Source organism: Ruditapes philippinarum, unplaced genomic scaffold (assembly GCF_026571515.1).
Source record: "Ruditapes philippinarum isolate M1 unplaced genomic scaffold, ASM2657151v2 ctg6963_1_1_1_1, whole genome shotgun sequence".
NCBI lineage: Eukaryota > Metazoa > Mollusca > Bivalvia > Venerida > Veneridae > Ruditapes > Ruditapes philippinarum.
The window spans coordinates 4,185-28,699 of NW_026861469.1; the positions used below are offsets into that span (position 1 = coordinate 4,185).

Genomic DNA, 24,515 nt, shown 5'->3' on the forward strand with positions numbered 1-24,515 from the left:
TTGTCATTTTATGATAAATTGAAGAATATAGCAAAGTTGTCTCAGCAAAGTTTACACAGCATATAGTTTATACATAGTTAACGCTTATATACGGTGGCACAAAGGTGACATGTGTGTGTTTTTATTTATATCGTGGGCACGAGATAGCTTATTTGTGGCCACGAGATACTATGTCGTGGCCACGAGTTACTAAGTCGTGGCCACGAGATAGCTAAGTCGTGGCCACGAGTTACTAAGTCGTGACCACGAGATAGCTAAGTCGTGGCCACGAGTTACTAAGTCGTGGCCACGAGATAGCTAAGTCGTGGCCACGAGATAGCTAAGTAAGCCTTATATAATGGAATCACATTTGTTAAACAATATCAGTCGAAGGAGAATATATTTAGAAAAAATAAAGAAAGTTCAAATGCATAGTTTCTTTATTTTTGTACGATCGATCAGGAGTATATCATTTCCTTGATTCACTTTCCAATCCCAATCTGTAATACAAAATCAAATAAATCAAGTTTAACAAAACAGATTACATATACATATATGTACTAACCAACTCACTAACCAAATGACTAACTAACTAACTATTTAACTAACTGACTGACTGACTGACTGACTGATGGACAAACGGACGGACTAACCGAGTAAGCTAGCTAGCTAGCTAACTAGCTTACTAACTTACTAACTAACTAATTAACTAACATAAAATCAATAAAAAGAAACAAACAACAATGATAAATCCAACCAAAAGCAGAATTACTACAGTTACAGGCAGTTACCTGAGAGAAACCGGAAGAATCTGTACAAAAGTTACACAATGGGCATACATCACAAATATTGGCTCTTTAACAGGCCGGACTCGTACCGTGTCACTGCTTGATAGGCTGTAAACATTTATTTTGCATTTGAAAATTATATGTTTTATACTTAAATGTTCAAGATAAATTGAACTATGTATTGTTTCATACAACACTTTAAGTTAGAAAATGCTAAAAAAAAACAATCGAATCAACGTATAGGCACTAAACTTAAAGGCCACCAAGCCACAAAACGCTATTTTTTTTTTTTAAATCTTTATTTTTGGTGTCCTGTAACAGTTTTTAAAAAAGTGACTCATTTGCCATACAACTGAGCCATCTTAGTTACCTTATAGGGATTTAGTATTTTGTAATGGAAGTCAAAATACCACAATTTTCTATATTAATCTTACTACAAATTATTTCACATTCCATTTTTTTTCTTTGAGGTGATAATTAAGCGTCTAACATGTTGTATAAACACAAACTGGTTACAAATCCATTATTACAATATTATAAGAACACATATTTGCCTTTTCTTCAGAAAGAAAAAAAAATCTGAGACATAATGTGCTTTTAAACAGAAATATATAAACGGTTGTTTGCAATATAACCCTCGCCTATCGGCTCTAGTTATATTTCCAAACAGCCGTTTATATAGGGCCATATAACCTGTCAAAAATCTATATAACTAAAAGTAAAAATAGGGTTTTCAAAAGAATTTCATCATTGGCCATATAGCTCAACCACTTTTTGCTCCTTTTGCATTTTGCAGTTATAATTAATGTTTTAATATTGTGTATGAAGTCAAATTCAGCGTAATAACCATCTTACATGCTCTAAATCTATTATGACTACAGTATTAAACAAATGCTCAAAAAGATCAAACAAATAAATTCATTTCCGAAGTTTAAAAAATCTTTTATTGAAAACATTTTGTGCGAAAACTTGTCGTTTTATACTCACATCTTTTATTAAAATCATGGAACATTCTAGTATAACTTACTGGATTCGTAATAATCATAGACGATTATGTGTCAAGCTTGATTCTTAACAATAGGGTCGGACCTGTCCATTTTAACTGTCATCACGGACTGACCGTTTTGGGTGATCTGGAAAAAAACGTGCAAAGAAAAATGCAAAATAGAAAAAAAAAATGAAAATACATAAAGAAGTTATAAAACATAACATTACTACACATTTCAAAACAAGGCATTTAGATTATTTCCAAACAGTAGCATCACCGTGCATATCCAGTAACGCAGGAATGCGCAATTTGCGCAATTAACGTAAAAGTAACGCCGAATTTGTGAAACGCTATTGCCAAAACGAATAACACAGTAAGTAAACAAACCAAAATATTGTATTCTAAATGAAATTAAAAGAAATGAATTAGCGCATACGGCTGCTACGACATTAGACTTTAACCAACATTGCATTTTTTTTTCAGGACTATGTTAACTTTTATAGATCATTCGTGAGAAAGACAACCTGATTCGTGGTCTGAATGTGACTTTTGTGTTTCGACAAATAAATATGTACATTAAACACATTTAAAAACATTTTTTTTCTCTGCATATTCTGTATACCTAAGACATTTGTCAAACTACAAGTGTCGTATAACAATAGAAGGAAGTTGGTAAAATAGGATTTAGCTACTTATAATGAGATAACCGCTTCATTCACGAATTCGGCGTTACCTCAATTACGTTTTATCTGCCAGATTAAGTGTAAAATGATACGAGTAGATTGGAAAAGTGTAACACTTTTTGAGTGTAAAAATATTATTACACGCTTAAGAGAAAATACTTAATACAGGCTTTGACAGAGTAAACAACACAATTAAAAATCCTGTATATGTTGTAATTGAGGTTGTATACTATACTTAAGTGAAATTATATATATACGAGTTATGCTTATAAAACAATATTCAAACATCGAAGAATATGTCAAATATGTACTGCAAATATTTGTACATATTATATGTAATCATTAAAATATATGCATTAATTTCTTATTGAAAAATTCGACTTCGACTTTATAGACAATAAATGTTTTTTTACCTCCCATTATTAACATGAACTGTTAAAATACGGTAATATCTTTATAAGTAATGCTTTTTGGAAATTACAAAATTGATAAATCTTAATTTGTTGTACAAGCATGACGTTTCTATTTAAAACAGTCTGGTACAATGTATTTCTAACATTTTTTTATCTTCAAGCAATGCAATAGATACTGAAAAAAATTGGGATTGTCGAGTGAACTGAAAATAAATGTGTGAAAAAATTAAGAACCGATTTCATTGGCCCGGTCTGAATTAATACAAATTCCTACCTCGTCAAGATACAGAGCAAATTTCCTCCCATTTGTTTCATGCTTTCTAACATGATGCTGATGTATAAACAAATCTTTGTCAACAACAAATCCAGTTGGGGTTTCAATTTCCATCATTATCATATGACTTGAAGTTGGACCATTCCATCTGTAAGAGGAATTTATGATATAAACATTTTCATGTTTTAGTTTAATCCTTTATTTTAAGTGGATAGATACGTCTACAATGGGCACATTTTCCATAAGTATTTCATATACTGATACAATACAATAGAAATGTTCTTGTTTTAAGAACAAATGTTGATCATGTTCTAAATGATTTACAATGACAACATTTATCAGATGAATATTTTGTTCTAGAATATTTTATTTTCTGCTATATAGTCAAGTCAAGTCAAATAATTTATTGGCAAAAATAAATACATGTTCATCGCCAAAATACATGGAATCAGAAAATATGAAACAAAATCATGACAAATATTGACTTTGGCACATGTCGACTTCTGCTTCAACTGTAATTTCTTTAATCACAAGTTCAGTTATACTTTACATATCTGTTCGTATACTTGTGTATTAATATTGGACAATTAATACATTAATTATAAAAGTTTGTTTTGAGCAAAAAGCTGTTGTCGTATTTTACTAGGTGATACTTTTAACAAGAAAGTTAAGTCGAAGTACAGCATTTCTTACATGTTTTATCTATAAATGTTTTTGTCAATTTCAACCTAGATTTGTTTCTGTGTAAGTTTATTATTAAAACTGTTTCCTCCATGCTTTATCGGCAAGTAAAACACGAGTGTTATCTTTCATTTCAGTACAACACTGTTTTTGGCCTTAAATTTGTAAAAAAGCTGAATATAGGTTAAAAGTCTTGAACGATAGGAATAAACACACACACATTTTTGCACAAAAGTCTATAATGGATAGATATTTATTTATCATTTCAGGCTGGTTAGCTTTTGCAGCACCACGGTTGTGCCTGTGTAACTCTTCGGACAGTACCTGTTCCAAACGGCTCGATGAACTTGAAAAGAAGATTGACTCGTACTCAACGCTGCAGGAAGAAGTGATAACGCTAAAGGAACATGTAAAGAAGCTAGAAAAGAGACATTTGAAAGAACACTCAAGGATAGCAAGTGATGTTTTATCACTGGGCCCTGGTAGGAACTTTTTTTTTGCAGTTACCTTTTTAAGAAAAAAAATTACCAATTATTTATATACCATATGTGAAGGGATAGAATAGATCTCATTCTAAAATTGATCGAGGTACTGAAGTGTAATGTTTCATCTCCTTTGTAGCACATGTAAGCGCAATAATCATAGCTTTGTCATCATAGCTTTGTTTAAGCATTTTCAAAAATGTGAAAGATATTCTTATTTGGAAAGTGAAAGATCTATTGCACATGACTCACATTCTTTCTTGAAAATAATCACTTCTCTTTCAAAACAAAAGTCATATCTATACGTTTTTCGTATGTTTTTACAAAATTATCTTTTCAATGTTGAGCGATCTATCTTTAAACAAGAGGTGTTTGTAAAACAAGCTTGCCCGCCTCCCCCACTGCCCCTCGTGTTGGATGTTACGTGCAATGTTGTTTGTCAACCGTTTTGGCATACAAGGTCAATGTGATACCAGGTCATTTTGACCTTAGCTGTTAAGCCCTTGACCCTAGGTTGCCATGTATTTAGTCGTAGACCTTTTTCAAATGCAAGCTCAATATGAGCCTGCGACCCAAAATCGGAACCATGTGGGACGCACTAACGGGCCGACAAACCTCATGCTGCAAAACAATATGTCCCGTTTTCTTCGATGGGAGACATAGTAAAGGAAAGTCTTTTGTGATTTCATTTAATGTAATTTCTTAAATTATTTGTTAATTTTGTTTATATATATATATTATTATATTTTTACATTGTATTTATATCAATATATTGCTGTTTCTAACCAATACATATTAGGTAAGCGGTATTTGGAACCCACAACAACGGTTGCGTTTTCGGCATTTGTTGACAACAATCCCAGCGCTATTGGACTTGAACAGCCAGTGCCATTTAACCGTATCTTGACAAACGTAGGGGGTGGCTATAACCAACATACCCATGCATTTACATGTCCGGTGACTGGTCTTTATATGTTCACATTCACGATTTCTCATTTCTACGTCACAGAATTTATCGCAAAGTTAGTTGTTGACAATCAAAATATAGTTGATGCCATTTCTCAACCATCTATACCCTTGGAGGAAATACAGGGGATGAACACAGCAATTATCCAAGTAAAACATTTCATGTTCTTTGTACTGAAAAAATCACATTTGTACTCGGTAGAATCAGTAGTGTTCTATCGAATTAATGCACCATTTACTGCAAATTTATTTTATTTAAAGATGTGATTATTTTACTTTACTATTTGGTCGTATCTTAACCGGGTTTTTGCCAAAAATAATCTTCAATGCTTAATAATATATGAAAAACGAAAACAAACGCCCCCTTACAAAATAATTAACTGCCGTTTTCAGATACTTGATAAATAATGAAATGCCGAATTGCCCAGTTAAGCGAATACTTTTATGCAATAATAGTGCTAATACACCGTCAGGCTTGGAGTTTAATGCCACCTCATAATTCTGCATTTTCCTGGCATTCCAGAACGCCTCACGTACTCTAATAGTAAGACCAGTTGATAGATATAAAATGTTAATGTATTGCATTTAGCATTTAAGCATCTCCGAACTTGTATATGAAAAAGGCACACTATAAGTTTGGTAAATAATAATAATAATAATTACATTTTAGTCGAAGTTTGCAAAACTGGCAACTTGATCAATTCTATATTATCATCAAATTACTGCTAAGGTCTCTAAAATGATTAGGAAAATTTCAACAAGAAGAGAACGTACCATCAACGGAGTTTCTGTTTAATATCAATGATCTGTAAAATAATGCAGAATGTTTATATTAAATAGTTGCAAGCGCTTACTTTCTATCCGTTCAATCGTATAAGTGTTTCATGATTTGAGTGTATTTTAGGGATAAAATATATCATATTTCATATTTTATCATACGTTTCAGTAAATCGTGAAATATATTTTGATAATTTCACAGTGAAATCATCAAAATAAAATTTCGCTGTGACCGAACTAGTTATAAATTGATGAGTGACTTCTTTGATATATGGGCATATTTCATTTTAGGTAAATAAAGGACAAAGTGTATGGGTTGCGGTATACTATCATAGCGGTATAACCATTCGCTCGGACAACACATACCGTTTCGCAACATTCTCTGGATTTCTGATACAAGCCTAAAAAAGTCTAATCTAATATTTATGTACCTCATGAAACATAAAAAATATCAGATTTCTTTTTCTTTTTATGTTTTCTTTCTTTTTTGCCGTGTTACTTCCGATAAGTTGTGAAAGAACCTTAGATTATATGTAGATGAATTGTGTCATGTGTTGCCAACGCTGAAAAGTTGTCTTATAATTGTCTGATGACATTCACATGACAAATGAATATTCTATTTTAAAGACATAATATTATAGTCGATGTCAATTAACAGGAATCATGTCTCATCATATATCTTTTTTCTCGAGTAAATCTGATAAAGGAATGTTACTTTAAAAGACGGCAAGGTTATTTTTATTACACGCTATATTTCCTTTCAAAGTGCTTTGTCAATGTATCAAGTTTGAAGAAATTCCCCCAAGATCTTTAGGAGATATGCTTTACATAAATCTGATAAACGAATCATTCAAAGTAGGCTAGATAACGTTATTGTACCTACACATTGCACTTCCTCCCAATGTGTTCTGTCAGTGATTATAGTTTGAGAACTAATCTTTCAAGTTCTTTTAGAGTAATAATCCGGAAAAAAAAACTTTAAAAGTAAATCTGATAAAGAGAAATTACTCTAACAGAAGGTAATATAGAGTTCTTTAAGGTAGACCATGGGCCATGTGCATTTTAAGGAACGGTAAAATTGACAACTTAAGAAAGTTATATGTCTTAAAGGTCACCTGTATGCAAAATTTAAATAACATTTACAGTGTGGTTTATGAGTTATTATATATTTCTAAACTAAAACTTTGCTATTAGAAGGGCTTTTTCAAAAATGACGAAACTCAAAATAATCTATACTATCATCATTATGAAAAATGTTTACCTATTGCTCATTGTTAAGAAACAAATAATACCATTCAAGTAACAAATAACACGAGCAAAATGATTGTTTCCAAACAAAATATTTTTCATATGTATAAAAATGTTCCCTACCCCACCCACTTTAAACACTAATTTGACCATTTCCCTATATAAAAAGCCTTACTTAAAATATCCCTAAAATTTACCACAATGAGGTGGGTTTTTTTCAAAGTTTGCCTAATTTTTTTAAAAGTATACTGTTTGATCCTGCGAAATATAAAATACTTTTACAGTGTGGTTTCTATTTTATTAAACTTTGAAAATATCTGGTATCATATTTGCTATTAAATTTGGCATTACTTAGCAAATAAATATCGAGAATAATTAGATATAATGAAAATCAAAAACGTTTTTCTTCCATAAGGGATCTGAGAGATACATAAATAATGTAAAAAGGAAAAAATGAAAGGAAAAAAGTTGCCCTTTCTGGGGTTTGAACCCACGCCCCTCAATTTCATTCTATTTGACAAGTGATCTAGCCTATTTCAAAGTGGAGGTAATGCATTACATATGGTCTACCTTAAGAGTTATACTTCGAATGAAGTTTTTCAAATAAATCTAAGAAAAGGAATAACTCCTAAAGTAGACAAGTAAGAGTTATTTTACTTATATCTCGTACTATGGTATAGTTTAGTATAGCATAGTACGTTTAAAGTTATTGCTCCGGACAGACTTTCACAAGTAAATTTTATCAAGGAGAATAACTCAAAATGTAGGCAAGTTTACTGCACTGTCTACCAATGTGCTATGCCAGTGTGTTAGATTTGAAAAGAATGCCCTCAAGTACTTTGTGAGTAATGATTCGGACAAAGTTTTTCAAGTTAATTTGACAAAAGGGAATGACTCTAAAAGAAGGCAATGAGGAGTTGTTGTACTTGGACTCCGAACTTCCCCTAGTTCGCTTTTACAGTATTTGAAGTTTGAAAAAAAATCGCTTGAGTACTTTCAAAAGGTATGCTCCGGACAAAATGGGGACGGATGCACGGACGAAACAGACGGAGGCCAGTTCTTATATTCCCTTTGCCTTTGGCGACGGGATAAAATAGAGAATGCGAAGTATGTGCAATTATTGTTGTAAATATTTCGACATAAGCTTTGTGTAAAGCATGTGTCAGAATGACATATGTTTTTTTTTTAAACAAAGACCATTGTTTTCACGTTTATAATTATTAAATGCGTATAATATAAACATTCTGTGGAATAGCATGATAGTGTCGCGTGTGGAGTTTCCGACGAACACATCTGCAGGAATTTCACCTACACCAAAATCAATTTTATATGAAGTTTTGCCTATACCGTTGCTTGAAGCATGTTGAAGATGTGTGTATGCTGTAAAACAGGATGGGTAGGAGGGGTGGGGGTCGGGTTGGTGAACACGAGTTTGCATGGAACATTGCAATCCTTGAACCGCTAAAGCCGGTGCTATATGGGGCGTTAGGGATGTTGCACTTATCCATTTTCCCTCATCTTCTTGCCCTTGACATAGTATACATTTGCAAGTTTTCAAATTGCGTGATGCGTATTTCAAACGTATTTAACCCGGAGTTTACAGGACTGATGGTCAGCATGTACCTGGGGGTTGCTTGTGGATTTATTTATCATTTGTGGAGTAACTGCCATTGACTTGGTTACAAATTTGCAGTTTTCAACTTTTGCCACAGGTGTGTCAAAAAGTATTTGACATAGAGTCACGAAACTTTACAGAAATGTTGGTCATCATTTGCAGCTGTTCATCTGGAGTTTGCTTGTATATTCAGTATTTGTAGAGAAATTGACCTTTACTTAGTTAAAACCAATTCAAAATGTTGTGTCACGTTTACCTCTAATCTTGCTTGAGCTAGAATCACAAAACTTTACAGGAATGTTGATCAGCATGTACAGCTGGACACCTGGGGTTTTTTCGAGTGGATTACTTAAGTTTTGTTAGAATTATTGCCCTTGACTTGGAATAAGTTTTCAATTTTTAACGTGTGTGTTGCGTAGCGCAAAAAGTATTTGACCAAGAGTCATGAAACTTTACAGAAATGTTGGTCAGCATGTGTAGTTATGCATCTGCGGTTGGGAAATATCAAAATATAAACATTTGAAAAATTAGATATCGTTTTTATGCCCCTAACCACTTAGGGGTAGGGAAGTCTTGTATAATTTCCTATGTCCTTCTTTCATACTGTCTTGCTGTACGTCAGTAGACATTGGAGAGTGGTGGCACCTGTGTCCTATGGACACGTTACTAGTTATTTCTGTTTCTGCCTGCTTAGTAAATGAGTTATATTTTTACTTGTTTTATATAAATTATATAAGTAGAACATTAACTGCAACCCTTGTATATTACAAACTAGTAAATGTTTAGTTAAAATCTTTCTTAAATGTCAACAGAATTTTTTACATCAGATTTGATAATCACCAGATAAATTTGAAAAAAAATACAATAACGACCAGATTGCATGTTTATTTGACCATTAAGTGTATCACAAAATAACGTTTGCCGATTTCGATTATTTTCCAATCCTAATCTGTAATAGAAATGAATTTTGATAATTTAATGTTCTACATTTTAAAGTTATCATTTAAAAGTAATGTTAAACAGCTTTTCCGACATCCTCTGGTGAGGGAATATTCGTTTATCAAAAATTGCAAGGAAATGCAAATTACTTTAGCTGTGAATAATATCACAAACAAAATGCTTTAATTGCACATTTTACATCTTTACAACACTTTATTTTTTCGAAAAACAAAATTTTTCACTTATTATAAATACACTTTTATTTATAACTTTAAGAACATATTGAATATAACACTTAAACAACACAATACTATACCTTCAGAGATGCCTTTAACATATATAACTCTTTAACATTATATTCAATAATATGCTCGCGATCTTCGCGACATTCCCGGCGACAATAAAGTGCGACGAACTAATGAGCTTTTAAAACACTCAAATCTCAACAATAGTTTTTCTTCGTAGTAAATTCAGATTCAAAACTGAATATCCAAGTCACTTTTTATGATTATGATAATATTCTGCATACTCTTCAAATTCTTTTTATATATTCCTGAAAAGATCACGCATATTTTCTCCAAGTTCTGCGTGATTAATTTTTCCTGAATATCCAACAGATGCAGAACATGTCACAGACTTTCTTGTATTGTTTTTATATTTCTCTGTCTTATTCAGAGTTATGTTAATCGAGGTTACAATAACTTCGACAAACTCTGATTCATCGTTACTACTTAAAGTAATAACATTTTCACTGTCAACTGTGACTTGTGATATTGAATTGTCGGTACAATGGTCACCTTTAAGTACTTGCTCATCTTCAGTAGAAGTCTTATCAAAATTGACATTTTTGTTATCACCCGAAGTAATATGTATAGAATACTCAGCATTTTCGTTTAAACCAGACAAATTATTATCAGCAGTTGCATCCAAAGTTGAATTATCCTCATTCAGATTTGTAGTTGGTGCATGTGTAACATTGTCAACAGTTTCTTGTTCAGAACTATTGGAAGCTATTAAACCGCTATCCTAATCCAAAATATCATAAGTATCATAGGAAGTGTGTCCAATGTTATCATTTCACTTCATGGTAACACTGTGATTATTATCAATCAAATTATCTACCAAGATATTATATGCTGGGTAAATATCAAAGTTATCGATGTCAAAACTGTTGATAACTGTACATAAGTCCGTTTCAGCATCAGATATATCCTCACATATTTGATAATACTGCTGTTTATTTAGAATATTTTTTGTATCCTGACATTCCAATGGTGTTTTTGTTCACATTTTGCTATTTGCATTTCTAAATCAATGTTATATGCTAGTTCTTGTGCTTCACTAGTTTTACTTTGTGAACGTTATGCAAATGACTGATAATGTTACTTCTTCTCTTTAAGATAACTTTACATCCAGTAACTGAACATTTTAACACGTCTATTTGGATCATGATTTTCTTTTTCATCTTTTTATGCCTTTTCAGCACTTTTGTCCATCGACACAGAAGATATTATTCTCAACGATAATGGTCAATTTTAAACTTCAACATCAATATAAACAAAACACCAGGCGAAACAAACATCAAAATGATTACCATTTTACATCTTTCGACACATTCAAAATTGGCTATTAGCTTTTGCCGCGCTCTAAATAAAGAAATCAACATATAACCGAATAGCCAGACTGGTTCTCGCCTTCAAAGCGCGGCGTATTTGAATACGGCAAAGCTAGAAGCCAAATTTGAATTTGTCACGAGGATGAAATAAAATAAAATGGCCGCCATTTTTTTCTTGATTCATTTTTAATTTCGAAGCTCACCACGGTATGGCATCACCAGAGTACATATGAAATCCATGAAATTAGTTATTTGCACCCTGGAGTGCTTTTCGCGTATAAAATATCTTTTTGTTGAAAAGTCAAAAATAAACTTTCGTTTACATCGGAAGTGATTGCAGTGTGAATAATTATGTGTTCAACTGAAATATGCAGACGATTAAAGCATGCAACAAAGGATTATTTAACAATTTTAATCAGTGAAACATTACGGATATGGTGTACAGACATAGAATATCATCGTTATTTTGTAAAAAAAACCATACGAAGAATATCCTGGATACACAAGGATCATAACCGTATAAATGGGTTTGTGTTTTGTTTTCTAAATAAAACACAGCTTATTGTATGTTTATGACTGGTAGATATCATCATTTGCTTCAAGAATAAAAGAAAAATAACTTTTCAAGTAGGCCTACAGTATACTTTAAACATGCAAGGTAAGGACAGTTTAGTTATTGTTACTCTTGGTTTAATTTTTTTAAGTTTCATTTAGTTTACAATATCAGATCATCACAGTATTTGTTCGGGGTAATTAAATAAATAACACGTGGGTAAACTCATAATATCCTCGCCATTAAAATGTAAACTGAAACCGGAAAATTATCATTTTACAATGGCTGCTTAACGTAATTACACATTTTTAGTTCACGATATATTTTGCTTCAGCCCATGCAGTTTCTGACAATGAGCTTAGCATTTGGACACAGAGCCTTCAAAGGATGATTGGTAATATTTAGAAAATGACCCCTAGTAATTCGTTTTGCGCCCGGTAGGTAGAAAGTCAGGATCACATTGTTCTTGAACAGAAAACTCATTCTATAACCGGAGAACTTCTTGGCATGAATATATGAAGGAAAAGAAAAATAACGAAAGTTCAAGTGCATAGTTTCTTTATTTTTGTGCGACGGAAGACAGTCGAACGGGAATATGTCATTTCTTTGATTCACTTTCCAATCCCAATCTGTAATACAAAATCAAGTGAAATGTTTTACAAAAGATTATATAGATCTATGCATATTTGTTTTATTATTATTATTGTTATTATTGTTATTATTGTTATTATTATTATTATTATTATAATTATCATTGTTGTTGTTGTTGTTTCAAAGTTAACGTACATGTATAGACTATGAAGGTTTATTTGTTAAAATGGGAAGAAAAACAAGTGCACATACAACCCTTCCCTAAACAAACAAGCTAACAAATCTAACTAACTGACTGACTAACTAACTAACTAACTAACTAACTAACTAACTAACTAACTAACTAACTAACTAACTAACTAACTAACTAACTAACTAACTAACTAACTAACTAACTATTAACTAACTAACCAACTAACTAACTAACTAACCAACTAACTAACTAACTAACTATTAACTAACTAACTAACTAACCAACTAACCAACTCACTAACCAATACCTAAATAACTCACTAACATTAAATTAATAAAAAGAAACAAACAACAACGATAAATTCCACCAAGAGCAGCATTACTACAAGTTGTTGAAACAAAAACACAATAAAACATGTACCAAATAAGCGGTTATTTCTATTTGCCTGTATTTCATTAAATACATGCACATGTATATCTAAACATTTCAATTAACTTAAAAATATATAAATAAAACTACTTTAACAAAATACCACGCAAAGACTGACAGTAACTATCTAACCAATTGAATTACAATATAAGCTATAGGCAGTTACCTGAGAGAAACCGGAAGAACCTGTACAAAAGTTACACAATGGGCATACATCACAAATATTGGCTCTCTTTAACAGGCCAGACTCGTATCGTGTCACTGCTTGGTAGGCTGTAAACATTTATTTTGCATTTGAGAATTATATGTATTATACTTCAATATAAATTGAACTACATGTATGTCTTGTTTCATACAACACCCTAAGTTAAAAATGCTTAAAATCAATAAAATCAACATATGCACTTAACTTAAAGGCCATTCAAAGCCTCAAAGCGCTATTATTTTATTTTTTCCATATATTTTTATTTTTGGTTTTCCTGTTTTCAGTTTCTTAAAAAGTAACTCATTTGCCATATAAGTAAGCCATCTGAGTTACCTTTTAGTGATTTAGTATTTTGTATGGAGGTCAGCATAACAGTTTGTTTACATTTTTCTATCTTTATCACAAATTATTTCATATCATGTTTTTTTCTTGAGGTGGTAATTAAGCGTCTCACATGTTGTAAATCCAATTATTACAACATTATAAAAACACATGTTTTCCCTTTCAGAAAGATTTTTTTTATATTTCTGAGGCATAATTTGCCTTTTAACAGAAATGTAGCAGTTTTCAAAATAGTGTTAATTCTTTGACATGCATTGGCTTACTAGTATTTTTAAGGGCTATTGTAACTTATCAGTAAAATACAATATGTTTTTTAATCATACCAGTAATAATAAGAAACATGCATTCGACTACAAACTTGTTCTGCGACATTAATTAAAGTTCAGTGTCAATGTTCGAACAAAATTCGTCATAGCGACTATTTATACGTATACATTAATATGTATATACGTAAAGTAAACTAAAATTGCTCCTTTTACATTTTGACAATTAGTACAGTTATAATGATCTAATATTGTGAATGAAGTCAAATTCAGCGTAATAACCATCTTACATGCTCTAAATCCAGTATGACTACAATATTAGACAAATGATTGCACTTTCTAAAATAAAATCATGGAACATTCTAGTATAACTTACTGGGTTCGTAATAATCATAGACGATTATGTGACAAGCTTGATTCTTCACGACCGGGTCGGACCTGTCCATTTTAACTGTCACCACGGACTGACCGTTTTGGGTGATCTGAAAATACGTGCACAGAAAATTGCAAAATAGGAAAAAATATGAAAATACATAAAGTAGTTATAAAACAAAAATCTATTGTTTGTTTTTATTTTTTCGTGATTCTGCAGCATACGAATAATTAATATATTTATATTACAACTCTTTTTCAATATATTGCTAATATTTGAATTATATTTGACTTTCTGTTATACATGTACTGTCTGAAATAAACATCAAATGATGTCTATTTCATATAGCCAGTAATTGGCACCTGTCATACATAATATCGCGCAAAACGACAGTCTTTGTTTTTTTATAAGAAGTGATTGGGAATATGAAGTCGGATTCAAATTAATTGTGAATTTAAGTTTATCGAAATTTGTGTCAACTGAATTTAACACATGTTTTGCGGGATTTATTTGTTTCTTAAATTTCACAGGCTTTGAGTTGCGTGCTTTAGGTGTTCACCTTTAATATCTTAGTATTAGACATATGCTTGTTTAATCGTTTCTTATTTGTGTGTTTTTGGTTTTGTTGAAATTTTTGAACTTTTTCTTATCTATGTAGTATCGATTTCTAGTTGTCTAATACAATAAATGGTTAATAAGTTAACAAATGTATCTACAGATATGCTTTTTCTTTTGCGTCTAAGTATTTACAGGGCATCATGTTTTTAAAGGTAAATTGTTCTTGACCTTTTTGTATTATCATTATTGCTTTTCTTTATTGCATTCATTGAAATAAGATATCATTCAATTGTATTAAATTATACCTTACACAAATGTGTTCTTTTTTTAAATAATATAAATATATATACATGTATCGACAAAAATAGTTGTATAGTGACCGGCTGAGCCATGTAAGACACTATGACCTTTTTATCGGCTTTTATTATACAGTGAAGAACATTTACATAACGACCATTATAAAAGCTTATTGCTGAACTTTCTTGAAATGTTTTAGCAGCATAATTTCTTTTCCAAAAGTGCTCTTTTATACAATTTTTATATTGCAAAGTGCGAAATATTACAAGAAATGCGGTAGTACACAATACTTAGGATCCCGTACACTATATTGAACGGACCGAAGCCGGATTACCCAAGTGTTGTTTACTAAATTTCTGAAATATTATAGCGTTATAGCGTTATCTTGCAGACCAGTTAGTTATGTATACATGTAACCCTATATGCTTTTTCTACAAATTCCTACCTCATCCAGATAGAGAGCAACTTTCCTCCCATTTGTTTCATGTTTTCTAACGTGAGCCTGTTTTATAAAAAAGTCTCTGTCAACAACAAATCCAGTTGGGGTTTCAATTTCCATCATTATCATATGACTTGAAGTTGGACCATTCCATCTGTAAGTGGAAATATAGGAAATTTATGATATTTTTTCATGCACATGTATTAGTTTGATCCTATGTAATGATTATCTTCAAGATGTTAATACCTTGTAAAAGAGGGATTTCTTATCGCTACTCAAAATCTAAAACCGATGCTAGGAGGGTTGGACGGTAGTCACTGTTTACCATTGACACCATACAGGCTCAGACAAATCAAGCTTTTTTTCTTTTTCTTTCGGACAAAAAGGTTATACTTAATCAATATTTCATTTCAGACTTTTTCATATTTTGTACAGTTTAAATTATCATAATCAGTTTGATTATTAGCCCGATATGACAAAACAATTACTTGCATGGAACAAGCAAGTTAACAATACATGTAATCACGAAAAATGTAAACATCTTATTCAGTTTACTTTACGAGAAAAAGTTTGTTTTATTTTTTGTTGTTGTTGTGGTTGTTGTTATTTTGTGTGAAGAAATGAGGTCGTACTGTATGTTTGCTCTCACTGTTATGGAATTCAACGACTCTTTTTCTATGTCTGCAGCAACCGAAATATAAGACCCGTTGCCAACACTGCTCACATAGAATGATTGAACGACCTGTTTGAACAACATTACATAGTAATATGTATAAAATTTGAGAATATAAGTGATATAAAGAAATTTTGAAAAACTTTTTTAAATAAAAAGTATAAACAAAAATACATTAAAAGAAATAAAACGATTTCCAATTGCTCATTTTTATTTTAATAAAGTACACTATTTATAAATATATGACATAAACATACTATATAAGTATTTTACAAAGATACAAAATGTGACCCTTTTTGTCCGATTGTCTCTGAAACAGATTGTCGTTTAAATTGTTATCCAAATAAGGCATTGGTTAGTACCGGTGATTATTGATTCTTATTATAACCAATATTCCACTCACAAGAGAGTATATTTATAGTAATATCGTTTTTCAATACTTTTTTGAACGTTTCTATTTGTGGTGTTTATTTACAAACGATGGTAATTTTGGGGAAAATGGTCATGTGAACCAAAGAATTAAACATAACTATTTTTGCGTATTATCATCATCATTCCATGAACTTTCTTTTTTTACTTTTTCCCCTTTTAATATATTTTAAATGACAGATACAACACTATGCGTAGGCATGGACGTGCTTGTTAAATGCAGAATTTTAACAGAAATTGAACTGGTCGCACATGTTAACCATTAATCTGTATACCCCTGTCTTTTAAACATATTTTACTGGCATTACAAATTGATCTGAAACATTTTTAAACGTGAAACCGTAGGTATTAGCTAGTTCGCATTTTGATATTGAAATCTCTAAATTTTGAATTAACTAAAAGTATGGGACGTGTGTCCTGTAGGTTAAAGTTCAATGTTTACCATGAATGTTGAATTGAAACGGTTGTTTGGTGGTTCGTATTTTTGTAGTTTTCTTTAGCATAAATATAACAATTCTTTCAATTTTAACAGATATGTCATAGCACACTAATAACTGATATACTATAGTTTCTTGTTTGGTGTGTAATTAAAAGGTAATTAGATGTATTGCAAATAATTAAAAAAAAACTTACGTCTACGACAGCAATGCCATCTCCCATAGCTTGAACTATCACATTGTCCAAACTAGAAGGTATCTAGAAAAAAAGGCACATTTTAAAACTGACATTTAATAATTTTTATATAACATGAAATACAAAGCAGAACATAAACTTGCATAACGCGGACAAATTATATGAAACAATCATTCACATATGAAGGGTACATTTCCAGCTGACATAAACTACAGAGTAAATTGTCAACATTTTAACGCAAACTGAGGATATCTTCATGAAAAATGCAGCTTAAAGCACTTAAACGTAAGCTTTTTTTGTTTTCCCGCCCTGAAATTTAAAATTATCTCAACAAAACATCTCTAATTGTAAAATTCCTGATGATTAAACAAGCGTACGAAGTTAAGTACTAACTTTTTTAAGTAAATACTTTCCGTGAAAATGCTACGTATTTTTGTATAAGTGTTTGTTGTTAAGTTATTGATGTTAATTTTTGTTTCTGTTGTATGTTTATATATGTAAATAAAGTTATAAATAAAGCTATAAAATTCATTAACTCTTTGTAATAAAAAAATAATAACAAATAAAGTTAGTTTGAAATATAAATAACGAAAATATAAATTTCAAGCCATACCTCCACTGTGTGCAAAGAATCAAAGTTGTGTTGGGAAGCCGTGTATGAGTGCATGAAGTTCATTCCGAATGTATTGAACTGCACACCATAATTGGAAGCAATTGAAGAGTGTTTCATTGCGTATTCTGTTAGTGCTTGAATAGAAATAACTGTATCCTGCAATAAAAAAAAATGTGTACAAATGAATACAGCGCAGTGCCACTTTCACGATTTTAATACTGTTTACATGATGTGTCAAGTGTTGTATGAAAGCGTAAAATACTTTTCGATATTTCATTTTTCTGTGTTACCGTTTGATGTTCTATCTAAATCTTTGGTTTCAACAAAGGATTGAAGCTAAATTCTGCTTAAGTCGGTACAAAGTGTACACTATAAAGTTTTTACAAACTTACCAAATTAAACCAAGTCGGTATTATCTTACACTTTCCATTTCTCACTAGATATCTTCAATTTCAGACTATTCAACAAAAAATCTTACTTCTTAAGGTATTTTTCATAAAATGCACTCCTATTGCATTTGGAACAGAAACTTTATTTGCTTCAATATAATCATGATATATGCTTAATATACACGTACCTGAGTTGACGAAAACCCTCCATATGGGTTTCTTTGTGCAACAAGCCATTTAACGATTGGGAAAGCTCCGGCATGATGTCCTAAGGTCATGTATGTTAGTAACGCATAGGCCGATGTCTCAATATCACGTGCAGGAGCTCTAGTTTGCGAACTTCTTGTTATCGTCTGACGCCGTACAATTGTAGTTCTTTCTTGCCAGTAAACATAGTCACCTGAATTATATTAGATAAGACCTGGCCATTTTGCTGTCTTGAAACAAACGCGAATGTTTTTGCTTTAGGTGTACTTTGCCTATTTTGTAATAAAGAATGAATGGTAAAACACTTATTTTATAACATTTTCAGTATTTAGGTACTTTTCAAAAGCGGCACATGCGAGTAAGACAGATAATACAATATTTGTAAATTATACATTGGCTTTACGATGTAGCTATTATTGCATTTATATTTGAAGTTTTTATTTGTATGTTTGTACGAAGTCATTATAAAACAATTTATGATTCATTTATGTCTCCAGTATAAGAAAGAAAGAAAAAAATTGAATATCACATTACCATCGACATGTTTGGAATGGTCCAATTTAGTGAAGCATGAAGGACCAAAGGAACTTTTAGACAATGCCAAAGCATAACATACAATAGACAGTGTGTATGCATCGGATACAGTAGACAGTCGTGATTCCAAATACTTCTTTCCTTTGACTATTGCAGATGATACTGCGTTTGCCTAGAATACGTACATTTCAAGGTGTTCTCAATAGATGATAAATACAGCAGTATTACATACATACGCACAAACGCACGCACGCACACATATATATATATATTCAATATTAATGACAATCATATTATAACTTTCAAAGTGGATTGAATAAATTGTACTTTATATGAAAATTAATGATAAATAACTTCATTCTAATGATAAATAGTTTAGACCTGAACATTGGGTATATTCCTACATTCCATAATTGATATCAAAGTGAAAGCTGTCAGCTTTATACCAGTCCCTGTGTGCCTGTGCTGAAAAGAAGAAAAAAACAACTTACAAACACAAGTTAAATGTCAAGAAAAAATATTTTATAGGAATACATGTTTTTAAGAATATCTCTGAACTGTGCATCAGCTTCCATTCTTACGCTATGCTGGAACATTTCTTTAGAAACAAATATTTTTCCAATCAAATTTCAACAAAACAATTTATTTCGTACTCATTTTTTTCGTCTCAGTTCATTTTTTAGCGTCATGTAATTCTTATATTTCTATTATTGTGAATGTCGTTTTTTCTCGTAGAATAATATTTAAGTAACTGAAGTTTAATCATATCGAAATTATAATAGAACGTTTAAAACGACAACGTTTTGTTGATACGAAATACCCGAATCAACAGATTTGCAACCCCTTTGGAAATAACGAAAGAGATCTGAAATCCGTAAAAAAGGACTGAAAGTAAAATTCCTAATCTAAAAATACATTGACAAACATTTATTATAATCAAACAAACCTTTCAATCGTTCAGTAATATCTAAGATACATGAAAATTACCAACTTTGTATCCATTTCATATAAAGCGCAAGTTCGTTTAATTGTGTGCTTTTCGCCATTTTCATGCAAATGAGTAAACGGGATCGTGGACGTAACTGTAAGTGGTGGTGTAGTTAATGTTTGACAAAATTTAATACATCATTAAAGAAATGTAAAATATTTTTTAGGAAGATGCATGGTAATATATAACTATTATTTTGTAGGAGAAGGCATGGTTAAACAGAATTGAAGTATCTGAAATTTAACTTGATAGTAAAATAGCTTATGAATGAAGATAGTTCGTTTCCATAACTCCTTTAGATCAATTAAAAATTAGACGCGTAAACCATGTCAGAAAAATCATTCATGTTATTTAATTAATTTTACAATGCCCAATCAGAGACCGAGAATTCAGATTGTATTTTTTAATGACAAATGGCATTTTTACATATATTCATTTCTTCCCTATAAATTTTACAGGAAGTCCAACAGAAAACAGACGGCCTCCGGCCGAAAAGCAAATTTGACTCCAGATCAAAGAATTGTAATACATGAGTATTATGGAACATTTCTTTAGAAACAAATATTTTTCCAATCAAATTCTCTTAAAGCTTACACCCATCATGCATCTCATGTGAACAGTACATTCACTTTTCTTGTCTTAACATGTTTAGCATAAGAATATGTTACTAACGTCTACATAATAGACCGGTATCATCTCTCTAAAAGAGCCATCTGTATTTTGTTGCAACAGAAGCCAGTTCATGGCCGTAGTCAACACATTGCTGTCAATTGTAATCAGCGATTTAGCTTGATGGAAACATTTCAAAACATAAGCAGTTAGCCTGAAAAAGAAGAAGTATATTATGTACAATTATTATGTATAAAGAAGTGATAATAAACCGTTTAATTGTATATAAAAATTTCATATACCTCTTATTGCTTTCATATAGAAGTTCAGTTGTTTCGAATGAATCTTTCTTTCACAGAGCAATGCACACATTATCTTAAGTTTATAGTCAATACATTTAAGAGATGGCTTATACAGAAGTAATGGATGCAAACTCTTTTACGTTTCCGAACATATTTAATTAACTATGTTCACCATGTGCTGCCATACTGATCCACTCTTCCGTATGTCTTATATGTTTCACCCCAGATGCTAAATGACCCGTCACTATGTCTGTATTCTAGCTCGTGTTGATAACCTGTTGCAAAACAAAAAAGAAGTATCTTTAAAAAAGATACACGGCCGAAGTAAAACAAATTAACTTGGAAAATCATGTTATTTCTAAGTTTTCATTACAAAAAGAAATGTTAGCAGTGATTGCATAACAATGGTATAATAATTATTTCTTGTAACTAAGAAAATATCCATTTTATTAACATTGAAATGAAATTATAGAATTATTTATATTGATGATTTTTCAAAGTAGGACAACTTCAATTTTATGTGACTCTATAACTTGTTTTATGTTTGACTTTATAAATTTTGCAATTATATACAAATTAACCAAATCCTCATTTTTGTACATTTTATTTTAAAACTATCCTTTACATTTTGTTTTATAGTGACGAAAACTACCCCTTACATTTTTTTAGAGCTATCCTTAAATATCATTTTAGAATGGTAAGAACTATCCTTTACATTTTATTTTAGAATGGTTAGAACTATCCTGTACATTTTTAAGAATGACCAATGAGATACACTTATTTCAGTTTGCAATTCTAAAATGACCAATAAAAATTCTTTTTATATTCAGACCTTCCCTATTAATTTTACAGGAAGTCAAACTGATAACAGACGGACTTCGTCCGAAAAAACAAATTTGGCTCTATTAATTCTAATTAAGCGGGTGCTGTAAGCGTGATAAATGTGAAACTTTAAACTATAGGATATTTAAGATTCTCCAGTATGGGATCGGTCACTTACGTTTTGTGCAGCGTCAGTAATCTGATGTTATTATCTGGAAATGATTACTAACTTTATCCATACAAACCGTATCCGGTTGAAAAGTATTTACATGGGAAATTTAAATTCTTAAAGCTCTGGTTCATGTGATAACTTTAATTAATTTAATAAAATTCAGTGACTTTTTGGTCATAAATTATTTTCAACACACAATTTAAAAAATAATTATATTTATCTTGATTATATAAACAGAGATCTGTTAATAAATTTAGAAGATTAAACACAGATTAAACACAGTTGAAAGTAAATGTTTACTTTTTATCAAAAGTTACTGTACCTGATTTGATTGCAGATATTGCAGTGTTCTTCACATCCTCTGTTAACTGGCTAGTAACATTCATATACTTCGTTATATAAACATCTGGTGCGAAGTTAACCATCGTTTGTTCTCCGCAACCATGAGGGATTTGTATCAGTTTTTGTAGACCGAATATACTTGGTACCATAAAATTACCTGAGTGAACATGTTTGAATAATGATTAAGTGTAAAACTTTAATTTATATGAAGATAAAGAAATGTACATTAAGTTTCAATCAATTTGCGTTACAAGAGAATGAAAGCAATCAAGTAAATCGGCATGAGTTGTGTTAGTAATGGGCAAACAAATTGCGTTGACAATAAACGTCACTTTCATATTGCTTGTCGTTACGTTAAAACATGACCGGACTCTCGTCAGAGATGTGATGCTTTTTTATACCCAATTACATCATTTGTGCTAAGTAATTTTCAAAACATTATCGGAAGGGGATTTAAAAGTGTTTAAACATCGTCAAACTTGCTTCATGCGATACCTGTTATCTGCATACAAGCATTTTTGGTTCCAGGTACCATGTTTTTAGGATCTTTCAAAAATATAGTCTTTGTAAACGTGCGGATTCCACTGCTCACATCAACCAAATGCTGATCATTTACTGTTTTATGAACACCCATGGGCTAGAACAGAAAAATATTTTCATAAATATTTGTGTTAAATTTTCATTGTCCTGATTAATAAACAGTAACAAAACGAGTTGTTAACCTTTTCATAGCCAGGAATTATTTTTTAAAACTTTCTTATTTTCTTAGACTTTAACGGTTAAAAATTATTGTATCATGTGTCTGCATGCAAACACCACTAAATGCACTTTAGGTATGTTGTAAAAATAGAATTTATATTAAGTTTCTCTTTAACTCACACAATGTGATACAAAAGCAATATAAAACGTTATTGTAACGTAAAATATAGCATACTATAATTTTTATAAGCCATACAATTTATTCATAAATAATTCATATTTTACCAATACAGTAACTTCTTTTTCAATCGCATCTGTTGCAGATGTAGCAAAGAATCCTGCTTTTGCGTGAACGTTGATTTTTAGAGTACCAAGAGCTTTTGGCGTAACTCGAACATAAGTTGAATGACCTTCATTTGCACGAATCTGACCAAAATGCAAAACGTATCACTTTATTTTTTGCATAACACATTTTGTTCGGGTTTCAATTTGAAAAACTTGAATTTTGTGCAAACAGGTATCTGCCTGCTAAAAGTATAGAATAAATGAAATTAGTAATAATAATTTTCCTATAAAGATATTTGGCCTTGAAGTATGTATAGTTTTGTTTTTGCTTCCTGGGAAGCTGGAATGATAATTTCTTATCTGTGTTAACTGTTAAAATAGGGCAGCCTTTTTAGCCGGAAGAAGAACAGAATGGAATTGAAATGGCATAATTTCCATAAAAATGTATTAATCAACTCCTAAAATATATCATACCATTGTTGCTGCTTGAATTGCATTTATAGGATCATCAGACCGAACAACTTGAAGAAATACCTATAACAATAATAATAATAATAATAATAATAATAATATAAATTGCAAAAAAGTGAAAACTAAATGTTGGGAAAATGTAACCAATACTAGTACTACTATTTAAAACATAAAACAATTTATTTTTCTCTTGAATCTTAACTACATGTAAATTACTATTGTGGTAAAGTAAAGAGTAAACAGATTCCCTATAAGATTTTCCTAAAATATGTCTCAGAAGTAAGGCTTAACATCAAAATGAATTTGTTTCATGTCTTAGTCTAGCAACCCTTCATCGCGTGACAAATTAAATTATTTTGAATATGTATTATAAGAAATATTTCATTTCCAGCTAATGCCGAGAAGTTTTTCATCAACGAAACACTGTATGATTTTTGATAAAGTTTGATTTAAAGGAAAGTAAAAATTCAAAGTAAAAACGTGTGTACCTGTTGGGAAACAGACATGTAATTAAACACTGTTATTTGTACTAGTACTTCCTCGCCTAGGATCATTGATTTTGGTAAATCCATTGTCATAAAAAAGTTTTTTTTAACTGTTATCTGAAATATGGAAGAATGAGTAGGTGTACTTAAGAAACATTTGCGTTAAAGTTT

The 24,515-nt window shown here is 31.1% G+C and overlaps 2 protein-coding genes across 3 annotated transcripts; one reads left to right on the top strand and one right to left on the bottom strand.

The window, feature by feature from the left end:
* Positions 1 to 401: 401 nt before the first annotated feature.
* Positions 402 to 24,457, bottom strand: LOC132715716 (CD109 antigen-like). 2 transcript variants are annotated; one of them, XM_060698779.1, is made up of 17 exons: positions 24,348 to 24,457; positions 23,863 to 23,922; positions 23,389 to 23,529; positions 22,900 to 23,041; positions 22,385 to 22,561; positions 21,241 to 21,343; positions 20,830 to 20,980; positions 19,551 to 19,634; positions 19,170 to 19,341; positions 18,617 to 18,828; positions 18,040 to 18,195; positions 17,427 to 17,489; positions 16,324 to 16,433; positions 15,698 to 15,845; positions 14,401 to 14,506; positions 771 to 875; positions 402 to 479 (listed from the first exon to the last, which is right to left on the bottom strand). In XM_060698779.1, exons 1-16 carry the CDS (start codon positions 24,435 to 24,437, stop codon positions 820 to 822), a joined length of 1,971 nt encoding a protein of 656 aa, XP_060554762.1. In that variant the 5' UTR covers positions 24,438 to 24,457; the 3' UTR covers positions 402 to 479; positions 771 to 819. The 2 variants fall into 2 exon arrangements, with proteins under 2 accessions (XP_060554762.1, XP_060554761.1); XM_060698778.1 differs by lacking the exons at positions 402 to 479; positions 771 to 875 and adding exons at positions 12,543 to 12,630; positions 13,381 to 13,487.
* LOC132715717 (caprin-2-like) lies at positions 3,925 to 6,459 on the top strand. The gene is made up of 3 exons (XM_060698780.1): positions 3,925 to 4,288; positions 5,088 to 5,404; positions 6,323 to 6,459. Exons 1-3 carry the CDS (start codon positions 4,048 to 4,050, stop codon positions 6,434 to 6,436), a joined length of 672 nt encoding a protein of 223 aa, XP_060554763.1. The 5' UTR covers positions 3,925 to 4,047; the 3' UTR covers positions 6,437 to 6,459.
* Positions 24,458 to 24,515: the final 58 nt, after the last annotated feature.